Source organism: Aspergillus ruber (assembly GCF_000600275.1).
Source record: "Aspergillus ruber CBS 135680 unplaced genomic scaffold scaffold00004, whole genome shotgun sequence".
In the NCBI taxonomy this organism is placed as follows: Eukaryota; Fungi; Ascomycota; class Eurotiomycetes; order Eurotiales; family Aspergillaceae; genus Aspergillus; species Aspergillus ruber.
This window is the reverse complement of record NW_024467300.1, coordinates 370,640-392,255: the sequence shown is the minus strand read 5'-3', so window position 1 is coordinate 392,255 and position 21,616 is coordinate 370,640. Positions and strand designations below refer to the sequence as shown.

The 21,616-nt window shown below is 50.4% G+C and overlaps 9 protein-coding genes across 9 annotated transcripts in view; 4 read left to right on the top strand and 5 right to left on the bottom strand.

Moving 5' to 3' along the window:
- Positions 1-1,268: 1,268 nt before the first annotated feature.
- EURHEDRAFT_374947 (putative DNA excision repair protein (Rad26L)) lies at positions 1,269-4,420 on the bottom strand (the record flags this gene model as incomplete). Its single annotated transcript, XM_040778700.1, has 2 exons — positions 1,269-4,231; positions 4,291-4,420. 2 exons carry the CDS (start codon positions 4,418-4,420, stop codon positions 1,269-1,271), a joined length of 3,093 nt encoding a protein of 1,030 aa, XP_040641663.1.
- A 328-nt stretch (positions 4,421-4,748) lies between these two features.
- Positions 4,749-5,628, top strand: EURHEDRAFT_449090 (exosome non-catalytic core subunit SKI6; the record flags this gene model as incomplete). Its single annotated transcript, XM_040783786.1, has 2 exons — positions 4,749-5,050; positions 5,121-5,628. 2 exons carry the CDS (start codon positions 4,749-4,751, stop codon positions 5,626-5,628), a joined length of 810 nt encoding a protein of 269 aa, XP_040641662.1.
- A 366-nt stretch (positions 5,629-5,994) lies between these two features.
- Positions 5,995-6,813, top strand: EURHEDRAFT_449299 (high-affinity Cu transporter CTR3; the record flags this gene model as incomplete). The annotated part of the gene is made up of 4 exons (XM_040783802.1): positions 5,995-6,058; positions 6,164-6,329; positions 6,525-6,716; positions 6,777-6,813. 4 exons carry the CDS (start codon positions 5,995-5,997, stop codon positions 6,811-6,813), a joined length of 459 nt encoding a protein of 152 aa, XP_040641661.1.
- A 388-nt stretch (positions 6,814-7,201) lies between these two features.
- Positions 7,202-7,949, bottom strand: cyp4 (peptidyl-prolyl cis-trans isomerase; the record flags this gene model as incomplete). Its single annotated transcript, XM_040783769.1, has 4 exons — positions 7,202-7,388; positions 7,446-7,552; positions 7,611-7,780; positions 7,889-7,949. The coding sequence occupies 4 exons, from the start codon at positions 7,947-7,949 to the stop codon at positions 7,202-7,204; spliced, it is 525 nt and encodes a 174-aa protein (XP_040641660.1).
- A 780-nt stretch (positions 7,950-8,729) lies between these two features.
- On the bottom strand, positions 8,730-11,578 carry EURHEDRAFT_400136 (putative cell polarity protein; the record flags this gene model as incomplete). Its single annotated transcript, XM_040779985.1, has 3 exons — positions 8,730-9,131; positions 9,180-10,319; positions 10,370-11,578. The coding sequence occupies 3 exons, from the start codon at positions 11,576-11,578 to the stop codon at positions 8,730-8,732; spliced, it is 2,751 nt and encodes a 916-aa protein (XP_040641659.1).
- A 1,675-nt stretch (positions 11,579-13,253) lies between these two features.
- hmg1 (HMG-CoA reductase) lies at positions 13,254-16,886 on the bottom strand (the record flags this gene model as incomplete). Its single annotated transcript, XM_040786124.1, has 4 exons — positions 13,254-13,620; positions 13,682-16,059; positions 16,118-16,480; positions 16,545-16,886. 4 exons carry the CDS (start codon positions 16,884-16,886, stop codon positions 13,254-13,256), a joined length of 3,450 nt encoding a protein of 1,149 aa, XP_040641658.1.
- A 1,013-nt stretch (positions 16,887-17,899) lies between these two features.
- On the bottom strand, positions 17,900-18,432 carry EURHEDRAFT_264931 (uncharacterized protein). The gene has a single exon (XM_040778144.1). The coding sequence runs from the start codon at positions 18,346-18,348 to the stop codon at positions 18,061-18,063; it is 288 nt and encodes a 95-aa protein (XP_040641657.1). The 5' UTR covers positions 18,349-18,432; the 3' UTR covers positions 17,900-18,060.
- Positions 18,433-18,794: 362 nt separating this feature from the next.
- Positions 18,795-19,457, top strand: EURHEDRAFT_264559 (uncharacterized protein). The gene has a single exon (XM_040778143.1). The coding sequence runs from the start codon at positions 18,909-18,911 to the stop codon at positions 19,320-19,322; it is 414 nt and encodes a 137-aa protein (XP_040641656.1). The 5' UTR covers positions 18,795-18,908; the 3' UTR covers positions 19,323-19,457.
- Positions 19,458-19,591: 134 nt separating this feature from the next.
- EURHEDRAFT_513041 (uncharacterized protein) overlaps positions 19,592-21,616 on the top strand; it is a gene marked incomplete at both ends in the record, with an annotated part of 2,257 nt that continues 232 nt past the window's right edge. Inside the window, one exon of the mRNA XM_040786123.1 lies at positions 19,592-20,550. Coding sequence (XP_040641655.1) covers positions 19,592-20,550 — 959 coding nt within the window. The remainder of the gene's footprint in view (positions 20,551-21,616) is intronic.

The window sequence follows — 21,616 nt, the reverse complement described above, 5'->3', positions numbered from 1 at the left end:
CAACCAGGACTTACTGCGAAAGCAAACCACCAAGCTATCTAGATATCAAAAACGCCAAGCAAAGCCTGCTGTCCAGATACCAAATAACTCTATGTACAACTCCCACAAGCCTGATCAGTCGACCAGTACAGTCGTGGTTCCAATGGCAGAACACAGCACAGAACCAAAAACGCAAATACGGCAACCAGATCACTCAAAAATCTCGCACCATGGCGAGAAGCTCAAGCTATCTAGTCATATTGTACTGCACTGTACTATGCTGTGTTGTGCTCTGCCAACAGACCACCACTGTACCAGCCTCCCTACCGTGGCCCAGTACACACCACGCCACGCCACCCAACCCAACCCAACCAGAGCACTACTCGTGCTACTACCCTCCCTAATCCATCTCCCAGGCCTTACCCTGCTGTTCATGGAAGGCTTGATGAGGTTTGAGATGGGAGGGGATGATGTGGCGTGGATGGATTTTGTGATGAGGATGCGTGAGGAGAGAAGAAGGAAGGAAGGAAGAGAGGGTTAGGTGGGAGGTGATAAATAGGGAGCTGGAGGCAGCAGGGAAGCAAGCGTGGTGACGCGACGACTTGATAGAGCTGAAGGCGGCAAGGTATGGAATGGTTGGGATAGCATCACAACCCGCTTTTTATTTTTGACGAGCAAATTAAATGAATATATATATTTCCAACATTGTCTGTCATCTTTACTTGTTTTGTGTGTTGGTCTTATTTATGCTGCTGTGGTCTATAGCATGATACAGCATGAAGAAGTCGTGAGTCGTGATGTATTGAGATGTCTGCCTGCTACCGCCATCGACACCTCAGTCCAACAGACACTGTTATCCAAAACCTGCTTTAATGTGAACGTTCAAATATCTTTAAACTACCACTTCCAATACCTCGTCTGCTTCTGCGAACCTATCCCACCGACATAGCTATGGACACGTCACAACGACCCCGTCTTCCACCACTACCACGGGGTGGTGTATAGCACGAGCGCAGACGATGTTTTCCGGCATTCTTTGAGAAGACAGCGTCGGAGGGGTGTAGATGCGGCTTTCATCCAGGTGAAGCCGATTGCGCGGTGAGCTGGAACTCAATGTCGGGACGGGGGAAGAGTGTTGACGCTGTTTGCCCGCGGATCTCTGTGGTAGTTGTGTACGTATAACAGGTTATTATACCCTATAGCCATTAGTCGTTATCAAATAGCACACGTAACAAGTACTCCATACCTACCTAGCAATAAGTAATTCCGTATAGTCAACACAGCAACAGTCACCTCCCCAAAAGTCTCTCTCTCCTCTCCCCATACCACCTCTCCAAACAAGCCCGTCTCTGAGCCTGCGTCATACTCTCCACAACTAAAGCAAACTCTGTCGCATTCGGGAACCCAAACCTCCTCGCCATACTACAGAACTGTCGTTTCATGACATCCGGCGGTGGGTGGTATTTGAAGTGGAGGGTGGCGTCGTTATCACCTTTGATGTTAGTATCTAAGAGAGTGAGTGTATTGTCTTGGGAGTCGAGACTGGAAATAAAAGCGTGCACGTTTGCGTTGGCGGTGGATTCTTCAGTTAGTTGCGCGCGGCGGGAGATGTGTTTTTCGACTTTGGAGGAGCCAATGACTTCGTTGTTCATGTGTGTGTATTCGACGCCTGCGCCAGTGAGGATGGCTTCGATGGGGTCATGTTTCGCTTTAGGTGTTATCCTGAATTGTTTCTCGTCATTATCTTCTTCTTTTCTAGCCGGCGGCGCGTCTGTATCGCCGCGGATCATAGCGGCTGCGAGCTGGCTCATGACTTGGTCGTCATCGTCGTCGGAATTTCGTTTCGTTGGGTTAGGGAAGGGTTTGTCTTCGTCTTCTTCGTCTAGTTGGACGCCCATAACACTGACTCCTGCACGGCTTTCTGCGACGTTGGTTTTGTTGACAATATCCCGTAAGACGATGTTGTTGGTTTGGTATTCGAAGAGGTTGTTCAGACCGAAGATCTCGCCCTTTTGGTCTTTTTTCTCCTGCACACCACTGAAATAACGTCGTTCGCTGCTGGCGTTGTACCCGATATTAGCTTGCTGCTGTTTGTAGATCTGCCTCGCGTAGACAATCTCCTCAATCGTGCCCGCTGAGATAAGTCTAAAGACTTCTACGTCTCGATTCTGGCCGATACGATACGCCCGGTCCTGAGCTTGCAGGTCATGCGATGGGTTCCAGTTCGGATCGACCACGACAACCTTGTTTGCTGATGTGATATTCAACCCAACGCCACCAGACCGCGTCGAAATGAGGAAGACGAACTGCTGCGGATCAGAGTTAAACTCGTCAACGGCCTTGGTGCGGTCTTCGTAACTCATCGATCCATCCAGATAGCTGACATTATAGCTGGTATGGTGAAAGAGCATCTGCAACATCTTGAGAAGTCGTACGCTATGGGAGAAGACAAGTACTTTATCCCCGTTTGAATGCCACCACTTCAACAGTTTGCGAAGGACTTTCCATTTCCCGCAAAATTCAGGATTCGCGTAGTTGATAATAGAGTCTCGCGTGCGGACTAGTTTATCCCATTGATCCGGGACGGCTATTTCTAGCATTTCTTTGTCCTTATCTTGCTTTTCCTTTACATCGGCACCTTGGGGAATTAGAATGGCGAGGTGGTTGCTGAGTTTCTGCAGAACCGCGATTGCTGGAAAAACATAGCTTTGCCATCGCTGGCCTGAGGGGAGGGTTTGGTAGCAGCACCAACCGGATTTCTTTTTCGATCCGCAGTCACAGAAGACGGAGGAGTCTTTTATGTAGCTGACGATATCGCAGGTCAGGATGTTCTCGTAGGCATCTGCTTGCGTGTCCGTTAGAGGGCAAAAGACGACGCGGTCACTCTTTTTGGGGAGTTGATCGGCTATTAATGTCTTCATGCGGCGGAGAAAGAACTGCGGGAGAAGATTCTCGACCAGTTTTTTGGCAGTTTTACGGGCTTTGCTGAGTTGGTAGAGGGTGGCGTCGTGTGACTGGCCTATCTTCAGAGGTTCCGAAATGGTCTTCCTCCATGTTGTCACCGGCCCCAGCTTTCCGGGATTCGTCCAGTTCAAAAGCGTCCAGAGTTCCTCATACTTATTCTGAATGGCGGTACCGGTCAATCCGATCCGGCAAAGAGAGTTGACCATATTCATAGCCTTTGTCGTCTCAGACCGACGCTCCTTAATAACATGGCACTCGTCCGCAATCACACAATCCCAATCAACCATGTTAACGGCATCCTTATTCTGCAGATAAGTCCCATAAGTCGTAATAAGTATCTCAACCCTCCCAGACCGGGCAGCTTGTAAAGCCAACTCCTTGTTCTCACCACGATACGCATCAACATGCCACCAGCCCCAGCGGTTAAGCTCTGACCGCCAGTTCTGTATCAACGTGCCGGGACACACGATCAGCGTTCGAGGATACCACTTCTCCTGGCCGCTGCGACGCATCTTGCGCATGCGTTTCGCATCTCGCTCGTCGCCCGTCTTTCCGTACGCGGCTGTCAGGAATGCGATAACCTGCACTGTCTTTCCCAAACCCATGTCATCGCCCAGAATCCCACCCTTCTGGTAGATAAAGAGCTCATGCAGAAAAGCAGCCCCGTCCACCTGGTACTGTCTCAACCACTGCGCAATAGGAGCGGGTATAAGTCCCAGCGAAAACGGAAGAGCAATGTCCTCGTACGGCCGACAGGGCTTCATCGTGGTAAACTCCGGCCGTTCCCGTAGATGCGCTAACCGCTCATTATCAGAGAAGTCGACGTCCTCGTATTCAGGAGGCAACTTGAGCCCTGATTGCTGTAGGAGCTCCGTCTTCCGGTCGAACTGCGCCTTTCGCTTGTGTACATAGTCTGGCAGTGTATGCTCCATGCCATCATCTTCCGACGACACCGGGTCCTCTTTGTACTCTCTGTAACCATCGCGCCGTGGCTTCTTCTCTTCATTCCTTGACCGCTGACCGGTGCCATCTCTAGGAAATTTGGACTTGCGCGCGCTGGTAAGGACTCGTTTCCGTTTAGTAGACTTGCGGTTTTTGAAGTTCTGGTATGCGATCTCGCCTTCGTTGATGTTGGGATCATCGTCGTCGGATTCGGAGCATATATCGGAGAGTTGTACGACAGGGGCGGGTGGTTGGATTTCTTTCACAGAGGGCGAGAAGATGATTTCGTTCTTAACAGGGGCTCGATCAGGCGGGGTTTGTATCTCATGCCCGACAGGAACATGATCTACCAAGAACATATTGTGTTAGCCAATGGATGTCGAGGCGCGGCGCAACATGACATACCCCGGTTTACAGCTGGACGCGAAGGATTCACAGGATACACAGCTTCCAGATCGTCGTCGTCGTCCTCCTCGTCCTCATTGCAGTCAACTGTAGAAGCGTCCGAGTCCAGTAGCTCCCAGTTGCCGCCCATCGTGTTCAAGTGATTGTGATTGTGGCTGTTATCAGGCGCGTTGGAGAAGGCGGCATTATTCCCGAACGGGAAAAAGAGCTGGAGCTGATTTTGTCCGCCGACTGTCACTGCAACTGCGACACCACTACTGCGCTTTGTTACTTTTCTTTTGATTTCTCGATTTTAATTCCTTACAGGGATCTATGCCTGATATCCTGTTCTGAGCATCTCTACATCCTCCGAATTCACGCGATCGCAACGAAATCTCCGCGACACTCCCCGCAACCAAAATTTCCTCTCACATCACGACTGCACGAATCGCAACAATCACCCCCAATAAACAAAGAAAATGCCCCTCGACACATCAACAACATACCCCCTCACCAAACTCCGTCTCGACGGCCGCCGCTGGAACGAGCTACGTCTCCTACAAGCCCAAATCTCCACCAACCCAGCCAGCTCCGGCTCCTCGTACCTATGCATGGGCAACACGGCGATAATGTGCTCCGTCCACGGACCGGCAGAGGGGCGAAGGGGCGATGGTTCTGCAGGTGGTGCGGCGGGTTCTGCGGAGGCGATTGTCGAGGTTGATGTGAATATTGCTGGGTTTGCGGGCGTTGATCGGAAGAGGAGGGTTGGGGGGAGCGATCGGTACGTTTCTTTCTTTCTACGGTGATGGCGGAGGCTACTTTTTGGATGTGTTGCTAATCTACATGCGAAGACAATCTTCACGCATCGCTACAACCCTCCGCGCCGCCTTCCAATCCCACCTTCACACCTACCTCTACCCCCACAGCACAATCAACATCCACCTCTCCGTCCTCTCGTCTGACGGCTCGCTCCTGGCCGCCGCAATCAACGCCTGCACGCTCGCCCTCGTCGACGCCGGAATCCCCATGCCCGGCCTCCTCTGCGGCTGCACGGCAGGCATGAGCGGGAGTGCGTCGACGCCTCGCGACCCGAACGAAGACTCACTAGACCCGTTATTGGACCTCTCGCTGCCGGAGGAGCAGGAATTGCCGTTTTTAACTGTTGGCACGACGACTGCTGTGCCGGTTGGTGAGATCGCGATGGACGAGGCGGATCCGGAGGAAGAAGAGATGAAAGTGTCGATGCTGAATATGGACTCGAAGGTGCATTGTACGTATATCGAGACGATGCTGGCTGTTGGGATTGATGGGTGTAAGCAGATTCGGGAGGTGTTGGATGGCGTGGTTAAAGGCCGGTAGTTTTTTACATAGAGTACGTGCAGTAAAATACCCAGATGTGACAGGCCGAAAATGTGCTCAAATGCTCTTTAACTCCCGCGGCCGATCGCGCCAGTGGACTTGGCCCGACCGGGGTCGTTTATTCAATACGACAATTGCGTTTTTTAAATAAAAGCTGGATACACAATCACACGTCGTGATGTTCGTACTACTTTTTTTTCCTCTTCCTTTTCCGCCTCCTTACCACTCTCCCACGCCCGATACTCACAAACCACCAAGATGGATATGGACATGTCCATGACGATGAGCTCCACCGCTACCGCAACCGCCTCCTCCGCCATGAGCTCCAGCACCGGAATGGACATGGGAGGCATGGACATGGGCGGAATGGACATGGGCACAGGATCGTGCAAGGTGTCGATGCTTTGGAACTGGAATACTATTGATGCGTGTACGTCCTGTCCCCTACCAAGCAACAAAACGACCATCATCCCAAACAACAAACAAAACCCGCAAAGAAACCAGAACGAAAATAGATCCTAACAAAAGGCGACAGGCTTTCTCGCTGAATCATGGCACATCACCTCGCGCGGGATGTTCGCGGGCTCGTGTATCGGGGTGATCTGCCTTGTGCTGATCCTCGAGTTTCTGCGACGAGTTGGGAGAGAATATGATGCGTTTATCGTGAAGAGGGCGAGGTTGCGCGCCAAGTTCCTCTCCCCGTCTGCTTCTACAACTGGAAGTGGTGCTGGCGTTGGCGCTGGCGGGAAATTCTCGCCGTCATCGTCGAACTCGAACTCGACATCTGCTTTAGACCAACAACAACAGTCGCAGAACCAGAACCAGAACCAGGATGCCAAAACAACCGCAACACCCATTACAACGCAGCCACGAACCCTGGGAAATTCAAACGGAAGCGGGATAATCCGCCCAACGCTCATCGAACAACTCATCCGCGCAGCACTGCATATGCTGCAATTCGCCGTGGCATATTTCATCATGTTGCTTGCGATGTATTTCAATGGGTATATTATCATATGTATATTTATCGGGGCGTTCCTGGGTGCTTTTATCTTTTCGTGGGAGCCGTTGGGGCTTGCGGAGAATGAGTGAGTTCCCTTTTACCCTGTAGCCCCTGGAGGGTGATAGACGTGTGCTGATGAGGATAGGAATGATGCGACTGCTGTTACTGGGTGTTGTGGGTGAACTTGAACGCAATAATAATATTTGTTTGTCTGTTTGAGTATCGTGGTGTCCTCTAGTACTTTGTACCCTTGTCCGTACTCCGGGCACATGGGATGTACGATAGTTCCTGCATGCTGCACTTCTAGTTCATATTAATGTTAATACAAATACCCTGTCAGTACATAGCACCTGTACTCTCCAAGATAGGTTAGGGCTGTCAGCAGCCCGAGGACACGCATTCTGGTTAACCGTTCATATGACTTCATATAAGGCGGGGTTGGCCCCACGTGCAGGGTATTACTTTACAAAGCACTCAATGCGAGCAACTTATGTATAGTACAAGGACAAACACAACACGGCAGAACCGTTAGATTACACTGCCTAGCTAAATATTCTAGAAATAAACCGCTTAGAGCGAACCAGAGTCGACAATGGTGGGCTTGACAGCAGAGCGGACAGAGCCGGTGCTGCTGCCAAGAGCCTCAATCTCCTTGACGACCTTGTAGGAGTCACTGTCAGCGACCTCACCGAAGACAACGTGCTTGCCGTCCAACCAAGAGGTCACAACGGTGGTGATGAAAAACTGAGAGCCGTTGCTGCAAGCTGTTAGAATCTAGCATCCTAAGAAATAGGTTGAAAGGGGCAAAACGTACGTGTTAGGACCAGCGTTGGCCATGGAGAGGAGACCAGGCTTGTCGTGCTTGAGCTGGAAGTTTTCGTCGGCGAACTTCTCACCGTAGATGGAGCGGCCACCGGTACCCTATTATTGTCAGTTAGTCTCACCCATGGAGATGTAGATGGATATAAAGAGGACTCACGTTGCCGCGGGTGAAGTCACCGCCCTGAAGCATGAACTGGGGGATGATACGGTGGAAGCCAGAGCCCTTGTAACCCTGGCCGGGGGCAGCCTTGCAGAGATCACGGAAGTTGGCAGCGGTCTTGGGGACAACGCTGTCGAAGAGGTTGAAGACGATGCGGCCAGTCTTGGCTGTAGGAAAAGACAGTCAGCAATTGAATTGTGATTGTAGCGAAGAGAATCGATGAACGAGGGGCACGAAAAATCCCTGCCCCTTCTTTTTAAACAAGAGAAACTTACGGGTGCTAGAGCCCACAGGGGCGTACTGGACGTCGAAGAAAGCACGGGTGTTCTGAGCCATGGCGGTGGTGGAGTTGGAGAATTTGCGAAGAGACAAGAAAGAAGGCTGGTTGCAATTGAGGATGGAGGAGAGGGGACGGAGAGTCGAGGACGAACAAGGTGGGGTGGTGGTTATTGACCTCAGGCCGCGGGAAAACATTGTTGCGGGGTTTGGAGGGGCTGGTCTGGTTAGTCACGTGGTCCACAAGTGCCTTCGGGGCTGTGGTGGAAGGCCGTAGAAGCCACTGTACAAGTGACACGCCATAGATGGCAATTGAACAATTGAGGATTACTTACTTTGTACGGAGTATAGAATCAATTCACTGACAGAAAACCAACTGGAAAGAGACCAGATATACAAAAAGGCACCAAGGAATAAAAAGTCGGAAAAGAACACCGGATTATCTACGGAATAGCCGGAGGGAAAATGAACCCGCAGTCACGTGAGCGGGTTGCCGGATGTACTGAATTCGCGTTATTATTTTAGCCTCCCAAGAATCGAATAGAACCAAATCATACTCTATAACAAACAAGTATAAGTATATGCAATGCAGCGACGGGTAAACCAAACACGCTAAGAGAAGAAAATAAGTAACAGTGCGTAAAATACAGTTCAAGAAAGAAAACAAAAGACGAATTGAGCAAAGCTTGCCCAATTCAACACATCATTTCACATGGTTGCTCATGGTCACGCATGATAAATAAGTTGACGAAGATATGAACAAGCGAGAAAGAAGGGGGGAGGATTAATACAGCATTTACATGCCGGTACTGTACTGGATGTTAGTTAAATCGAGAGACATCACCGGAAATCATCCTCCTCTTCCTCATACTGCATCGGATTCAACCGCTGCACTAACTCCTTCGTCTCCCGCGCAATCTCAAACGCGATAGGAGGGAGCTTATTCGTAACCTCGCGGAACTGCTCGAAGCTTGAAACATGTTCTCCTTCCGCGGCCGTATCCACAAGACGACTTCGGTGGTAGTCTAGGTTCTGAATGATAGGACCGGACCGCTCACGAAGGACAGGGTTCACATCGGGTTTGTGGATCAAGTGTTCTGTAGAAGAAGTAACGTTGGTTACTACCGAGGAGATAGAGGTGATGTGGGTGCTGATTATGGAGAGGTCTGCTTCGGCGCGGATACTGGCGACGAGGGATTGGATGGATTGGACAAGACCATCTGTTTGGTCTTCGACGTACAGCTGTTCTAGTTAGCAATGTACTCAAAACGTGTTTGCCGGAATGTTTACCTTGACCTCCTGAAGTTCATGGTCGTTGGTAGTAGCATAATTGAACCTCGTCTCAGCTGCCACTCCATTCGAGACTCCATTCACCCCATTATCTGACAACGCAATATTCGAAGTCGAAAGACCACGAGACTGCTCAGACGGAGGACGAATGGCACTGTAGATCGATTCATTATTGCTGAATCTGCTCTGGCTAGGTGCCACGCTGAAATAATCCGGCGACTTCAGCTGCGTAATGTCCTCTTCGACATCGACATCCTCAAGCTCATCCGCCGGACTAGCCCGGATTTTAACAAGATGAATGATCTCAATCACAGCCGTAGATAGATGCGAGGCAGCTGCATCCAACAAAGACACAGGAGAAAGGCCACTCGAGTTGGCAAAGTTCTTCGATGCCGTGATGAGGTTGTTTGCCGTGGCGGAGACCTTACGCGTAGCCTTGACATGCAGTTTGTCTTCGGGGGCGGCTTGAACATCTTGCATTATGTACCGAACAGAAATGACAACCGTCTTGACCTGCTGCATGACCAAGTGATGCTCGTCATACCGCGCAATCCGCAGCAATTCGTCGATCGAGATCTGGAACTTTGTCACGTGTACATCCTTGATCAGTCCGTGCTCCTGCATCAACTCATGGTCCTTGGCCACAATGCTGCTAACGTCCGGACGAGAGTCCGAGATACCGACAGACGAGGCGCGAAGGTGCCGCAATTGGGTCTTGGCCTTGGCGTATCGAGTTTTCCATTCCTTGACTTCTTCCTCCAATCGATGAACGTTGTTGGACAATTGTTCTTCACGCTCCCAGTTCGAGTGGCTTTGTTCTGACAAGGTTCTCATTTCCATGAGGAATGTTGATGCCTCCCGTCTGACTTCTTCCGTGACTTGTTGCTGTTCCTCCAGTTCGGTCTGCAGCGTTTTATGCTGGTTCTCTAGATCTGCAAATCGAGTTTGCATGTCGGAGTCGCCGGCGCCTTGTCGTGATGCATCGAGCTGGCTGCGAAGGTCCTTTTCCACGGTATCCTGTTCCGCGCGAACCTTTTCCAGTTCAAGCTGAAGAGAGCTGTTCAAATCCTCTGCCTTGGAAACCTTACTCTCCAGCTCCAACTTCAGTCCATCCCACACTTGGCGTTCAGTATCGGTAGTCTGTGACAGTTAGACTGTATATTCAACAATGAGGCCAAAACTATACATACCTGAGGCTTGTCCTGACCATTCTGGTACTTGGCCAATTGCTCGTCCTTTATCCGAACCAACTCCTCTAGCGCTTCCACCTTCTCCTGTAACGCCGAGGCATGCGCCTGATTCCTCTCCCCATCACCGAACGTCGTAGTAGTATCTCTCCTGCTCAGGACCCCCTCCAGACCAAAAGCATCACTCCGCGCATCAAAATCATCTTCCGTACCAACCGCATCGTCGTCATCCTCCACCATGGTACTCTTATTCGGCACAATAGTGTTACTTTGGAAGGATTTCGGCAACGGCGTGGGCTCTCCATTGGGGCCTGGCGGCGGGCCACCCAGTGACCCCTGACGTGGAGGGAATCCGCCACTCATCGGGCTGCCAGGACCGCCAGAGGAATAACCTCGTCCCATACGACTCGGGCCACGAGACTGCGACCGTCGAGCACCGGGTGGTGGAGGATAACCATTCGGAGTTCCGTATCCATTTGACGGACGATCACGGAAACTCGGGGCCGGACTCGCGCGACGAGATTCTCTCTCCGGAAATTGAGGAAACCGGCGCTCTAGTTCGCAAAACACATCCGTTGCCAGATCCCTAAACCGCCCATGCTGGAGCGACGCCAGCTTCTGTCTGGCTTGGTTGCGCTTCTCGTGGAAATCTTCTCGCGGCGGAAGGTAAGGGGGAATATCAGAGCGCGGAGGTCTCCCGGGGGAGGGCATAGCCTGCTGCCGTCGCAGCAGCTCATCGTAGACATCGGTACTGAGTTCATGAAACTGCGTCGCCGATAGCCTAAGCAACTTATCCCGCGCCTTATTTGACTTGCTTGCCCGATCATCCAGATACGGCCCATGCAAGAACCTCTTCAGAACCGAATAATGCTGCCCCAGCACCTCCTCCATCTGCTTATATCTCCGACTCCGCTGGTCCCCGAAACCATCGCTAGACCGCGCGCCGGCGACTGAACTCGGAGGCGAAGGATTCCCCGAGTCGCTCAACCGGCCAGACGATCCTCCATTAGATAATGCACTTGTTGTATTTCCGTTCATGCCATTAGGACCGAGAGAGCCGCTGGGGACACCGGAAGTTGGGGGCGTGGCTAGATTGCTGCGGTTGGAGAAGGTTGGGGAAAACGGCGGCTCGGATTTCTGATAACCGTTGATACCGGACCAGTCGCTCCCGTCTACGGAGACAGGAGACATAGCACCGGAATTACCATTCATATGGGGGCTGCCAGATGGTGCGGTGGATTGTCGACCTGCAGCAACCGCTGAGCAGGCTCGTGGCGCGATGCTCTCCTTTGTATGATTATTATGATTATTATTGTTGTTTCACGGCGAGACGAGAGGACGGGATAAGAAAAAAAAAATAGCAATCGAGGTTCGATAGAATCATGCGACGAGAGGCATGTGCCTGATTAAAAAAAAGAAATGAAAAATATGAAGACAAAGGTAAAAAAACAAAAAGTTCCTCCCGGGCGAGAGGGCGGATGATATGAATATTTAGGGGCGGACGATAGAGATAGAATAAAAGGGAGCAGAGGATCTCAAGACCAAATCGGATATTATTCAAAAGAAATCGAGAGAAAGAGAGATGATTATAAAGAAGTAGAGAAGAACCGTTGGGGACAAAGAGGAAGGGAAAGAAGCGAAATAACTAGGAACCGTAGCAGGAACCGTAGGACTCCGTAGTAGTGCTCAAGGGAACGACTAATCGCGCGACGAACGCAAGAGCCCCGTACTATCCCAGTCTGTCAGTATGTAAAGAGTGAAGAGTGACAGAGAGAAAGGTGTTAGGGATAATCGAATGAGCAAAGGATAAAAGGAGAAGATCGAAGAAGCGAAGAAGGAAAGAACACAAGACCTCCTGTCCTGCTGGACTGAGTCGCTCGAACTACAATAATGCCCGATACATACTGAAGACAGACGGGGGAACCCCGGAGTTTCTTTACGATACAGTACACTCTATCTCGGTTACCTCTATCAATCAATCTCTTGCATTGCAGTTCAGTAGATATTGAATCTTTCTATTATCTCTGCCTCTGCTCTTTCTACATAATACTCCCACTCATGGCTTGCTCGTAGAACACCCCTAGGAGTGAATATAGACGTACCTGCCAAGAATACACAATACAAGTACAGTACGCATTTAGAGTTGCTAGCACATACTTGTACATTTCTCCATAACCAGAAAATCAAGCATAACAACTACCCTCTGCATATGATATATAACATATCCAGGACGGAATATGTATTCTGTAGCACCAACAGGAGTACAGAGTACAGAGTACTCGTACTGTATTTATCATCAAACCTCTGCAGAATGAACCATTTGAGGACCGTATTACCGGAACACACCCGTAATACCACGGCCCCACCCGGAACTGCGGATGGATCAGGGGCAGCCAATCAGATCCCCCACTGTCAAAGTCCAGACCAGGCTGTCGGTGACGGTAATCTATATGGTATTCTCAATACACTTCTAATACATACAAGTACTCTGCACTCTCTGCGCTACTAGTGAAGTACACTTATTATGGCATGGATTCGTAACTAGTCTGGCTAGATCTTTTATGTATGCAGTGGTATCTCGTCTGCATCTCGTCATCATCTTCCTGCTTCCAAATCGACTCAAAAACAAGCAAATGAAACAAACAGCAACATTGAAGAAAACGCATCTTCCTGTACTCCACGGATTAATACTCAGATATAAACAGCCCGACCAAGAGCATCATGACATGAACCGGTCAACAAATATACAAAAACGAGTCCTGCCGAAATTATGTGAAGAACGGAAAAAGGAAATTCGTCCGAGGATCAACGCCCCCGTATGGCAACCCGGCCAGGGACAGGGTCCATCATCATGTGGCGAAGGGAGGAGAAAAATGAGGGATATCGTCTATTTCGAATTCGTCATGGTCAATCCCCGAGCGGCTCCGACAGCGGCCGAGACTGGTGTTGCCGACCGCGTCGGTGCAGCGCTGGGTGCAGCGCTGGGTGCACCACTACCACGGTTGTGGGCCATGTGGGCTCGCACGAGATGGCCCGCGGCCAGTGCAGAGCACAGACTCAGTTCTCCAGCGAGCACTGCGGCTCCCACAATCCGTGCCAACTGACGGGCGTTGTCACCGGGGTTCGTGGGGTGAGACCCGCGCACACCAAGCAGGTCAAGCATGGCCGACTGTCCTTCAAGGATAGTACCGCCACCAATAGTTCCGACTTCAATGGAAGGCATCGAGACGGCGATTTGGAGGTTACCATCAAAGCTAATTCCAGTTAGCATTATGAAATATTATAGGCAGGGGAAAGGGAGAAAAAAAGACTTACTTCTTCATGGTGGTGATACAGCTGCTGCTCTCAACGTTCTGTGCAGGATCCTGACCGGTAGCCAAGAAGATAGCCGTGAGAATGTTGGATGCGTGGGCGTTGAAACCACCCAAGCTTCCCGCCATAGCACTACCAATAAGGTTCTTGCTAGTGTTCAGTTCGACCAACGCGTTGACATCACTCTTGAGCACGCTGCGCACAACATCGCCAGGAATGATAGCCTCCGCCACAATCGACTTGCCACGGCCGTCGATCCAATTGATGGCGGCAGACTTCTTATCCGTGCAGAAGTTACCAGAGACGGATATGATGGCCATGTCGCTAAAACCGCATTCGGTAGACATGATATTGAGTGCCTTTTCGACACCCTTGGAGATCATGTTCATACCCATAGCGTCACCAGTGGTGGTCTTGAACCGAATATAGAGGTAGGTACCGGCAAGAGCAGTCTTCAGGTACTGAAGACGAGCGAAACGACTTGTCGAGTTGAAAGCGGTCTTGATTATGTTCGAGCCCTCTTCGGAATCGATCCAAACCTTGGCAGCGGCCGCGCGAGCAAGGGTCGGGAAACCAACACAAGGACCACGAGTCATACCATCACCCGTAAGCACAGTAACGGCACCACCACCAGCGTTGATGGCCTTGGCTCCACGGCTGGTACTAGCGACCAGCACACCTTCAGTAGTGGCCATGGGAATAAAGTAGCTTTGACCGTCGATATTCAAGGGACCGGCAACACCAAGGGGCAAGGGCAGATAACCAATGACATTCTCACAGCATGCGCCGTGAACCAACGTGTAGTTATAATGTTCATACGGGAGCTTGGAAGTTTCCAACGAGCTGGTGATAGAGGAAGTAGCCGGGGTTCGCGACACGACAGACCGACGAATCTTGACCGCCCGGGTGAAAGCATTGACACGGCTCATGAGGTTCTCGTCTTCCATCGTCTTCTCCAGCGCATACCCAGGAATCTTACCGCGAAGCGAAAGTGCGACCAACTCTTCATCGGACATATGGGGAGCTTTTTTCTCCTTGAGCATGGCCTCACATTCCTCAGTGGTGCGCTTGGATTCGTTTTGAACAGCATCAAATTCGGGGTAGACCTTCTTAGGTTCCTCGACGATTTGCGGGACAGCGGGGGCAGCTTCGGGCTCTTTGATGCTCCATCGTGCAGCGTTGAACAGGTATCCATTCAGAATAATACTCAAGGTCAGAGCAGCAATGATCCACTTGCTGAAGATGGGGTCCTCGAGGCTCTTCAGCAAGCTCTCAATCACACGACCACCGACAGCGTCCAACAATTGATCGGTGTATTCAATGTCCAAGCCGCGGGTCTCCGGGGCAGCGTAGTGCACAGAGGGGTATTCCAACTTGTACTTGATAGGCGAGATGACAGTCACAACGGTCTCCATCATCTGGCTCTTAGCCGAGACGTAGATAGAATCGAGTCCGTTCTCTGCTACCTTGAAAGGATCAATTGGGGTTGGGCCTGCCAGGAAGTTGGAGACGCGCGACATGACGGGAAGACCAGTACTGTGTCCAACGTTGCGGAACGGAATAGCAGACAGGTTCACCAAGTTGACCAAGATAAAACCGCCAACCATGAGGATCTTGAAGCGTCGCACACTGCTAGACTCGATCTTACGACCAAAGACACCGTCACCAGCGTCACTGGTTCCCGATCCGGCCTGGGGCCAGTCGTTGTTGGAAGCCACATTTTCTGCGACACGGTGGGTGATGCCATCCTCTTCCAAGGCCTTGCGGAGGGCCACGTGACGCTTAATGCGAGTAATCTCCAGCTTGATGCAGAGGATAGTGGTGAAGAAAGTGAAGAGCAAGAGGCAGTCGAAGAACAAAATCCAGGCGGCGAGGAAGCAGAACTGTCGAAGGCCGCCCTGCACTCCTGACGCGGCACCGGCCACAAGGATGGCAATCTCAATAGCGTAGTCGCGAACAATCTCAAAGCCCTGTTCCCTGATGGCGGTCTGGATCGAATCCTGGATGGACCTAGGGGTGCTGGAGGTCGTCTGACCGCTACCGTTGGGCTGCGAAGCTGCACCATTGGCCCGAGAACTCTGCCGCCTGCCGTCTGCCGAAGCGTTAAGAACGGCCTTGGTGAGGATAATTGGCTTTTCGAAACCGATGGTGACGACAAGGAACGGAAGGCCCTCGGACAACAGAATCACGTTAATCGGGACTCCTAACTTTGTCGTGACCAAAAGACCGAACAGGAAGGCAAACGCGCCCGAGAACAGAACGGTTGCACCCAGCCAGAACTTCGAACCAAGGCGTCTCATGGAGACGAAGAGGGAGACGAAGCTCAAGTGCATGGACAGGTATCCCAGAGCCATGATCACAATGTCAATTGTTTCGGCGTGCTAAGCAAAAGCATTTCATTAGTAAAATCTCATACCCAAGAGCCAAGAGCGATAGTACCTTGATCAAGTCCACGAACGAGCCCCAAGCATCAACCAGCCAGAGACCGATAGCTTTGTAGGACCCCGCCGGGCCACGAGCGGCCCTCATGATCCATTTCTTCTGTTCCACCTCACCGGTGTCCGCGGAGGGGTCAGGGATTTCCTGCACCGCCTTCAAAAAGTCGGAAACTTGCTCGAACGGCACAGTAAAAGCCAAAGACGAGTCGTGGGAGAAGGGAGAGAAGAGATTAGGCGTGTAGGGAACGGATTGAGCAGTGGCATTCGAAGGAACCGGGACATCGTGGGCGACTGGAGCGGGAGGGGCGGACTTGGAGGTGGAATCGGGGAAAATGAAGGTGGTCAACGCGAGGTGTTGAGCGACCTGTCATTGATAAAAGTCAGTATCCGTACAAAACAAGGAGAATGAATTCAAATGGAGAGCATACTTTCTGATCGTTTGGCGACGACGCGTCTTCGGCCTGCCACTTCCAGGAGGTACTCTCGCCTAAACGGAGACTCCTGCTACCCTGAAGGAGCAAGTCGACATCCACCTGGCCCGCAAGATCCCTGGGGTTCCTGACGGTATCGAAAAAGCTGCCTTCGAGAAGACCAACGTAGGTAGTACTAGCGACGAGGGCAATGACCACGATCGTGTGGATGGGGTGCAAGCAGGCACGACGGGAAATGGCCTGCAAACCACTGGTAACCTGACGCTTCAACCAACCGGGTTCCGCGTCCTTGTCCTCTTGGGCTGGACGAAAGCTCCTCGTTAAGAACGAGGTAGCCATGTTGAATGTAAGGGGAAATTGAAGAGATTTCTGGACAGCTCTCTGGAATTGGCGGTATAGGGCGAGCTCGACCCTGTAGAGGAAACCGCCTGGAGGGGATGAAAGGAATTGAGAGAAACTCCCCTTTCCTCTTTTCCTGTTGTTCTGTTTTCAATTTCTAATCGAAGGACAGAACATGGAAAAAGAATTTCGAGGAGAGAAAAGAAAAAAAAAACGAAGAGGTAACGGGGGGGCAGGACTAAAATAAATTAGAGATACAAGCGATTTAGTCCCTGCACGCTATTTGACACTTGGAGACGATCAGAGCATACCTGGAGAGAACGGTGAGGATTTGCCACGCGACAGGAGAAATTGACCAGAGTATCGCACGAAAAAGATTCAATTGATACTCCTGGAATTGTCGTCTTATTTTACTCCTCTTTCTTCCAAGTATTTTCTCGTTTTCTTCCAGAACTTTTCTTTTGATTTTCGGCCACAGCCCCCTGAAGGGTAAAATCGGTAGCCTGGCCAGACGTGACGGATCAACGTAACCCCGATTTAGGCGCCGATCGGAGATGTTCTCAGAGTTCGTATACCTGACTGCGAGGGATGAGAGAGAGAAAAAACGAGAGAGAAAAGTAAATGAGCAAGTGAGAAGAAGGGGGCCACACAAAGAAATACTCCGTCCTCGAGTCTAAAGGATAAGACGTACTGCGGGGACCACAGAAAAAAATACAAATAAATTAACCAAGGGCCCGGATGGGGATTCAATTCTGACCCAGCCTGCGTTGCAATTTCTACTACCATACTTGATGAGATCACTTTATTTCCGTCACACAAAGGTCGCCTTTTCAGCTGCATGGTCTGGTCCATACAGATAAAGGCTGAGCGAAGGTCCTTGCATCAACCGCCTGCTGGCAAATCGAGGCTCTGCCTTTGCTTCCGGGGTCGAGTCCGTTCTCCGGGCACAGTCATACGCTATTATCTTCGTACAGAACACGGAGTATTACCACCACCTTCTGCTCTAACTACTGTAGATTCGTCTCATCAAATCCGACCCATTAGGTAACTTCAACCGATTAAATTGACTCTACCCACTCTTTGTCTCTCGGTAGACTCGGCCAGCTCTCGGATTCGGCGGAAACTACGCGATACTGAAGCAATATCCACTCTTTTCATCTAATCAATCAGTAAATCAATCAGTGGCCCCATCTGCATTCCGGTGCTGGGTTTTTGTGGACGTATTTGTATGGACAAGGTCGTCTATGGCGGAACTGGCCGATATATATACGGCGACGTTCGGATGCTCCTGTATCGGAATTGTCAATAGCTTGTATTCGGCATCTTCGACGACAAAAGTGATGTATTGGATGTTATGTCGGACAAGAGGAAGCGATTTCATGCCCAAGAATAATATCAAAAGACAACAAGGCCGTTGGTTAATGAAAGGGGAGTGGGATGCCAGAAAAGCTGCAGCTTGCATACATGTCAATAGTGCCCTAGTTATTCCCGCTTACTGATTCTCCATTAGGCCCGATTTGAATTACATCTGCAGGTCACTACATCTCAATCGTTGTCGGTGTCAGATCTGATTCTTCAGTGCCAGTAAGCAGTAAAATATGACATATATAAGAGCAATCAAAGCCCCGATCAATCGCCGCAAGACTCTATCTGTTTCATCGCATCCACCCCAGCGCATCGCTCACGCTCTCTGGCTCGGGTATAGCCGCCATGACAGAACGATTCTATTCTTTTCTTTTCAGTCTTAAAGCAAATATACAGATACATAGACGCCTGTGACACTATTTGCTTTTTTAATATCCCCATGCTGATAGGGATATATTCCCAAGATGAGGCAAAGCGCTAACCGCCGGTCCCTGCAGAAGATCTCCTCAATAGGGAACAATGAGAACCCCCCCCCCCCCCCCCAAAAAAAAATAGAGATGAAGAAACCCCAGCCAATGACTGCTAAGCGCCGACCACATCTGAGATCCAGTCCAAACATCAAGAACAATAATAGCAAAGTACAAAATAAAAATCTCAATGAGATGCAAGGAACTCACCACAAGGTCTGACACAGTCTCCATACGCCATTCATTGGCCCTCAATGCTTCTTCTTCAAACATGCTTGCTCGGAGATTTTCCCCTGTTATTGCTGCCACATGGAGACATGTTATACTGACTGGTGTCGTTGGCGCCCAGAGGGTATATTTTGTTACTCTTCTGCTACCCGTGAGAGTGCCACAAAGCGATTCACCCAGTCCAAATCCAGTTTTTTTGCGCCCTTTTTTTTCATATCAGGTGAGACGCACAATAGCCTTATTGATTTCGTCCGATGGGAGAATAAATAGAGACCGTTGGCTCTTTCTATTGTTTATTCTTTTTTCCAGTGGAGTTCTCCGGGTTGAGTCCATTGTCAGTGAATCACTCTTTTGCATTCCCTTTGTTAGGAATTGAGTTTTTATTGTTGGCATCTTTGGCCTTTCCTTCAATAAAGTCTATTGTCTATTGTCTATTGTCTATTCTATTGTTTGTCAGACAAGGAACAGCGTCAAGAGCATCGTATAAGGATGCCCATTGTTGCTTGCTAGCTGCTATTTTGTTCTCTCGCTCTTTTCGATACTCAAACTACTTCTTGTTTATACTCTCTCGAGGGATATCACGATCTTTGACGAAGAAAAACATCGAATCCGCTGGTCGGAACGAAGCTTACAAAACCGAACAAAATGCACATCCCCACGAGCTGGAAGGTGTTGACCACCCTCCTCGCAACCACCACCAATGCCCATTCCTGGATCGAACAACTCACGGTCATCAACCCTAGTAATGGCAGCTTCGTCGGCACTCCGGGCTACCCCCGAGGCTACATCCCCCGCACATCGCCAGACTTCAACGACGACGCCATGACCTATCGACTTCCATCAAACGGGGTCAACCTTACAAAAGCTGACAAGATATGCATGGATACCCAGACAAGTCCAGACGACCAGAAGCCCGACCTCCCACGTCTTCAGGTGCAGCAGGGGTCCGCTATTGCCCTCAGATACCAGGAAAACGGCCATGTGACTGAACCCCAGAATCAAGAGGGGAAGCCTCCGAATCGCGGAACAGTCTATGTGTACGGCACAACCGAGCCCAGCGAAGATGATAGGATTATCGACATCCATAAGGTCTGGAACAAAGACGGCACTGGAGGCGACAAGCGCGGAAAATTGTTGGCAACACGGCCCTACGACGACGGTCGATGCTACCAAGTCAACGGTGGGAGTATCTCAAAGAATCGCCAAGCCAAGTTCAAGCACACGGCAGATCAGTTGATGGGGACCAATTTGTGGTGTCAGACTGATATTAAACTGCCGGAGGATGCGGAGGGTGGGAAGCAGTACACGCTGTACTGGGTTTGGGACTGGCCTACCCTCCCTGGTAAGGACGAGAGCTTGCCTAATGGGAAGCCGGAGCTGTATACGACCTGCATGGACGTGGATGTTACTGGAAAAGCAGACACCAACACGAAGGCCCAGGCCAAGTACGATGATGCACAGTCTCTTAATGATGCTTCCATTCCGGGTCAATTCGCACAGCTCTTCTCTCCAGGTTCTGGCTCTGGTTTGCAGGGCACCGCGAGCTCTTCTGTTGCTCAAAGCTCCGCTGTTGGCGCGAGCTCTACCGCCGCCCCATCAGCCCAGTCATCGTTCAGTTCCCCAGTCCTTCCAGCAAGTTCTGCTTTTGCTCCCTCAGCTCGACCATCAACGGGTTTACCCATTCATCCACCAGCTGCAAGTTCTGCCGCCGTTCCTTCAGTCAACCTATTCAATTCCCCAACTACTTTTTCGGCAGCGCTATCAGCTGACTCGTCTGGTTCTCCTGCAATGTTTGCGGCTTATTCATCGAGTATACCAGCCATGTTCGCGGCTCAACTGTCAAGCGCGCCTGTAACATCCGCAGCTTCATCCGCTTCGTCCGTTCTTAACAAATACCAACAAACGGGGCCTTCATTCTTGACCCGGACGAGAACCGTGCATCAAACTTATTGCCCGGACTCGTAAGTCGCCTTTTTTGTTTGAACAAAATTTGGCGTTGGTTGATTGCCTGCAAGGATAGATTGTAATACTCGGCAGTGCGTTTGGGTAGAGCAGGTCTCACCCTGTTTCTTTCTCTTCAGTTTGTTTCCTTGTGCTTTTGCTGTTTGTTAAACAATGACGCTCTTTGATTAGCTAGACATGAATTATATGACTGACGATCTTTGAAACTTTTTTATTCTGCAGCCTAGTAAAAGGAGGCTTGTCTTTGGGATTCAGTAGTAACTATGTACATAGTTAATTAGCGATAGACTCATTATGCCTCAGGCATAAATTACAAGTCGGACTGGCGCCAAGGCACCAACACCTGAAACACGCTAGACGGCCGTGGGGGTCACGTGTGCTACCTCAAGGGACATGGAGAAGCTTCAACTGGCGACAACATCTTCATTTGTATCTTGAAAGAAACAACACTTACATACCAAATTCTGCAGCTGCACTATCACCTACATTGTACCTTTCAGCTGAAGAACCCCCCTCCCTCAGCTTGCCCTCTTCAACGCTTCCGAACTGCGCCCCGTTGATCCTCTTCTCAATACTCATAATAATCTCCGGTAAGCCTCACGCTGGGCTCGCTGATATTTCCTTTCTTATATTAGCAAATAAGGGCGCTGTCTGTGTGTGTGTGTGTGTGTTTTTTTTTTTTTTTTTTTTTTTTTTTTTTTTTTTTTT

Coding starts and splice junctions, on each gene's coding strand:
- EURHEDRAFT_264931 (XM_040778144.1), bottom strand. CDS start 18,348: ATGCAAGCTGCAGCTTTTCTGGCATCCCACTCCCCTTTCATTAACCAA.
- EURHEDRAFT_264559 (XM_040778143.1), top strand. CDS start 18,909: ATGAGATGCAAGGAACTCACCACAAGGTCTGACACAGTCTCCATACGC.